Source organism: Borostomias antarcticus (assembly GCF_949987555.1).
Source record: "Borostomias antarcticus genome assembly, chromosome: 7".
In the NCBI taxonomy this organism is placed as follows: domain Eukaryota; kingdom Metazoa; phylum Chordata; class Actinopteri; order Stomiiformes; family Stomiidae; genus Borostomias; species Borostomias antarcticus.
In genome coordinates, this window is record NC_140240.1 from 25,668,252 (window position 1) to 25,673,475 (window position 5,224).

A 5,224-nucleotide genomic window follows, 5' to 3' on the forward strand; every position below is an offset into this window, starting at 1 on the left:
TTTATTGCTCGTTGACCCCCCCTCCCCCAAGTGTAACTACATCATGTGCTGCTTTCTAAGAGTTTTTCATTTACTTCTTAAATAGCCAGTAGGCTACAGTTCCATGGTAAATTATAAGCCTATTCGATTTAGGTTCATTGCATTTCTCCTATATTTACCAGCATTTGCCCTTGAGGTCTCCAATGGCGGGCTCAGTTCAACTTGCGTTGAACTTTTCAGTAGCCTAAATTATTTGTAGGCTATATCCCATTCATCGTGCTTCTCTCTGCAGGGAATTCGACGGACTGCAACATCGGGGGAATCGAACGTTTCCACGCGGACGCTGGTTTCCCCGTGTCCGTTTCTAGCATGATGTCATACCTCAAACAGGCCCCGTACGGCATGAACGGACTGGGGCTCAGCGGCGCGGCGATGGATCTCCTGCATCCGTCTGTGGGATATCCGAGTAAGTAAAGTACCAGTGACATCCACAAACACACTGTATGCTATATGCACAGACACACTGTGTGCTAAACTGTATGCACTATCTACGACGTTGATAGCCTGTTGTACAAGCACACCTAGCCTATAGAAATAGGACCACACAGCCTAACTTGTTCTGTGTGCGCAGGCTATGCACAATAGGCGCGATGCTAAGTCTGTCGGAGAACCGTTTCTTTTTTTGTAGTAAAAAAATTGCTGCCTGATTACAATGTTGAAATTCCTACTACTTATTTTGAAGATATAGCCTCGACCTATGCCATGCTATTTTCTTTTCTGGAAAGACTCCTGAACCACTGAGAATTTCTGAAATAAGAAATCTAATGCTTACAAAAGAAAATGTATTTGGAAAATAGTGTCCCATCCGTGGAACCCATTTGAAGTGGCAGTATTGTACAGGCTGTATTTGCTTATGGTTGAAACTGACAGTGTTTTTCATTTCAGATAATCCCAGGAAACAGCGGAGAGAGAGAACGACTTTCACACGCACACAGTTGGACATTTTGGAGTCGCTCTTTGCCAAGACGCGCTACCCAGATATATTCATGAGGGAAGAGGTTGCGCTCAAAATCAATCTACCAGAGTCCAGAGTACAGGTTTGTAATGGAATTATGAAGAAAAACGATAGCATTTTTAAAAATCTTTATTTATCCAGGGGAGCCACTTGAGACCAATGTCTTATTTACAGTGGTACCCTGGTTACACAGCATACACCATAAACAATATAAAACTGTTAACAAATGTTTGTAATTTTACTTCATCTGTCATTATTGTTATTCACGAATCAATAAGTCGCAGTATTACACGTATGACTATGATCATTTACCTTTGCAGACAGTTTTTCAAAGGTAAAATTTACCTCAGGTCTCAGTAAAAAAGGGACATCTTTTGAAGTTATGAGTCCTCTTTAGAAATGGGCGTGAGAGTTTATGTAACCAGCTTTAGCGCAGCTCTCACGGGCTTACTGCAATTATGGCGGTTCCCTCTAGAGTTTCAGTGATTTAGCTGAGAAATGTGCACAGTAGGCAGAGCAGTGTGAGCGGCCAATTCCGGAGCAGAGCTTATTTACTGCTCTGCCTTCAGCACCATTCTACAGCTCCAGAGTATTGGCCATGTCAAGATATGACCAACTATTCTCAGCCATCTATTGCGAGGATGCTGAACTTGCAGGGTCTTTTAAAATAGCCTAGTGATGATAAAAAGCAGTTTATTTAATATTCCAAGTTAAAGTGTTGATTGATCTTAGAATGCTTTATTGTTGTTGTTTCTGCATCTTAACTTGGTCAGATAAGCAACTCAAATTGACTTATTGAAATCAGGACTGTGGTCACCTGTCCTGACACAAAGCATTGTGAAGGTGACCTCTTTTTTTGCCTTTTGTTGTTCAGGTGTGGTTCAAGAACAGGAGGGCCAAGTGCCGGCAGCAGCAGCAGAGCGGGAACAGCGCCAAGGTCCGGCCGGCCAAGAAGAAGTCCTCCCCCACCAGGGAGAGCACGGGGTCGGAGAGCAGCGGCCAGTTCACCCCCCCGGCCGTGTCCAGCACCGGCTCGTCCTCGTCCTCCTCCTCGGCCTCGTCCGGCTCCAACAACTCGTCGGGTCATGGCGGCCCAGGCCTGAGCGGCGCGTCTGCCTCGGTCACCGCGCCCGTGTCCTCCATCTGGAGCCCCGCGCCCATCTCCCCGGCGCCCGCGCCTCCCCCAGTCCCTGACCCCACCCCGCCCACCAGCGCCTCCTGCATGCAGAGGTCTGTGTCGGCCAACGGGGGCGGGACGCCCTCATATCCGGTGTCCTACAGCCAGACGGCGGCGGCGTACGGCCAGGGCTACCCCGGCGCCCCGGGGTCGGGCTCCTACTTCGGAGGGGTGGAGTGCAGCTCCTACCTGGCCCCCATGCACTCTCACCACCACGCCCACCACCCACACCAGCTCAGCCCCATGGCGGGGTCCTCCATGTCCGGCCACCCGCACCACCACATAGGCCAGAGCTCAGGGCACCACCACCACCACCACCCTCACCACCACCAGGCCTACAGCGCGCCCGGCCTGGCCTTCAACTCCTCAGACTGTCTGGATTACAAAGAACAGACGGCGGCCGCGTCTTCGTGGAAACTCAACTTCAACGCCTCAGACTGCTTGGACTACAAAGACCAGGCCTCCTGGCGATTCCAAGTCTTGTGACTTTTTTTTTTCTCGCTGAAAGAAGTATTCTTGTTTTTGTTTTGTTTTTTGTCTTTTTGAAGAGCTTTTTCTTCAGAACATTAAGACATTAGTAGAGAATTATCACGACGGGTTTAAATTAATGTGTTGAAAAAATTCAAGTGATGCACAGATTAAAATCCCTGTCCATTTGACTTTGTGTTTTATTTTACCATTAGCATTGAATCACCTACTGTAGCTAGAAAGAGAAGCTCACTGGTAAATTGGAATCAGTCACCTATAGTTGGGGCGCCAAGGATTTTTATTTGTTATTTTTTAAACATATGAACTTTGAAAACTGCCCGCCATTGAGCTCACATCATGTAGGCCGCTATCCCCTCCCAGATTAGGTGATGGAGCATAATGGTGCAATTTGGAGAAAACATCCAAATTCGTCTGAAAAGCCACGTGAAATAAGGAAATTAGGATCCAGATTACCCATATGATTTAGGCCTACACGTAGATGATCGAAAATTATAAATAAAGATGCTGCTATTGTTTTCAGTTTGCTAATATTAAAATTTATGTCAAATTCAACTTGAATTTTGTACATAACTCGTTGTCCAGATTGTAGTCTTGTATTTTGAAAGTTTAATTGCAGCACTTGTTTATAAGGTCAACGATTTTGCTATTGTTCTTTACAAAGAAAATGTGAATTAGACACGCGATGTCAGTATTCCATTGAGATTTGAAATGTACATTCGTGTCTTTATAATAAAGATTCGTTAAAAACACGATGAATCTCCCCATTGTAAAGTTTATTTAGCCTATGCCGTGAATCTGTTATGGTCTATCTGGGAAACGAATGTGGGCGAGCGCCAGATTCATTCTCATTCATATTGATATGCCGGCTAAAACTACCGATGTCGTTATTACCTATTAAGCTTAATAAATTGACCAATTATATTCTGAAACGTAGTGACAAACTAACGTAAACATTACTTCTTCCAGGTATGCGTTCCTTGCATGACAATTGGGAGGGGATAACGTAGCCTGTCGTATTAATTAGAGCACGTAACATGGAAATATCAATCCAGTTTGCTCTCAATTAGCCTTTCCACTTTCTGGCAAACTGTGTAGAGTCCTACGTGGCTATTTCGAATACATATGATGAATGTCTGACTGCTAAAAGAAGAAAAAACAACAACAAAAACACAGACGGCTAAGTTATAGAGATTTATGTTTATGGTTATTTTACCAGAGAAATACTGACGTTTTCGACACACTTGGTTTATGCGTCAAACTATTTGACACTGAACATAACATTTCAATACATGGACATGTTTCTTTGCTGATGCAGTCTTTACTGTCTGTGCATAACACATGCAGGAAATTCCAAGTAGCTGTTGTCTCCAAAGCTGCATTCTCCTGTGCCACCATCTCAATGAGTAAACCCCCAAAGAGGTTCAATCAAAACTGGTCAGGTTGGCAAACATGTACACTGGCATCCCAGCATTTATTTTTGCATGTTGACAGTAATGTATAATGTTGTTGATCCAAGAAGAAAAAGGGACAAAATCACGATTTTAATTAACAGCCACCTCAGCTCTTGCTGTGTTCCACACCAGTGTGTACCAGCTGGACAAACAGGTTTAGGTAAACATGGATCCCAGGAGTTGCCCACACGACGTGTGTTTGCCTGGACGGCGTCCCGCTGGGCCGTGCCAGTTTGCCGCCACCAATCTCCCCTCCCCTCGCAAACATGGTTCTGGATTTACCAAATTTGCATTGAACAAGAAAGAACTAATCTCTGACCATGTTCAGGCAATCAGGGCCGCTCATTTGCCCAACAGTCGTATCCCAAACACCTGTTTTGGTTGTACCATTACCACAGCACCAGCTCCTGTGGGCGGACACTTCCCTTTGCTGTTTGCAACATCAGTGGGTAAATGGAAAATAGTTATACACACCTTTTGGCCATCAACTGGCCTTCTTGGGCCATATATTTGATTATCATATCATATAAACTCTAAATGCTATTAGAGTAGCTTTATTAATATTCATGAATCATCTACCTGTATAGTTGACACTTTTAAAACTTTGATGAACATGTGTGTGCTTTGATGCAGGACAAGAACTCGATGCTTCTAACAGCCAAAGTAGGCCTACAGAGTAACCCGGGCCCCGCCCACAGCTGAAGTTGCTCCCCATGGATATGCTCTCTTCTTCTAATGAGGGGTACGCTCCAAAACACATCAAAGTAACCTCTCAAGTAGACACTCTTGTACCCGTAAGAACCAGGCACTCGCCGCCCGGCTCCTGTCCCCCCTGCCTAAATTATTCACAGGGGACGTGGCAAGCGGCGAACAAAACTACTTCCTTGATTGCATCGAAACCTGGCGGTGACCCTGCCCGCAGAGACGTCCACTAGCTGGAGCGTGACAGGTCGTCTAAACTTTGCAGCGGTTAGATGTTGCCTGTCAGGCTGAGTGTGATGGAGGAGGGCCTGGCATGGTGAGAAGGGAGGGGTATGCAGGTTATACCCCCAACTGTCTCGTCAGCCCCACCGTTACAGCGAACCAGAACCGGGCTATGGAACTGAGGGCCCC

At 45.7% G+C, this 5,224-nt stretch overlaps 1 protein-coding gene across 1 annotated transcript; it reads left to right on the top strand.

Moving 5' to 3' along the window:
• Nucleotides 1–348: 348 nt before the first annotated feature.
• On the top strand, nt 349–2,657 carry LOC311311174 (homeobox protein OTX1 B-like; the record flags this gene model as incomplete). Its single annotated transcript, XM_084440835.1, has 3 exons — nt 349–445; nt 925–1,076; nt 1,869–2,657. The coding sequence occupies 3 exons, from the start codon at nt 349–351 to the stop codon at nt 2,655–2,657; spliced, it is 1,038 nt and encodes a 345-aa protein (XP_084296961.1).
• Between the last annotated feature and the right edge of the window lie 2,567 nt (nt 2,658–5,224).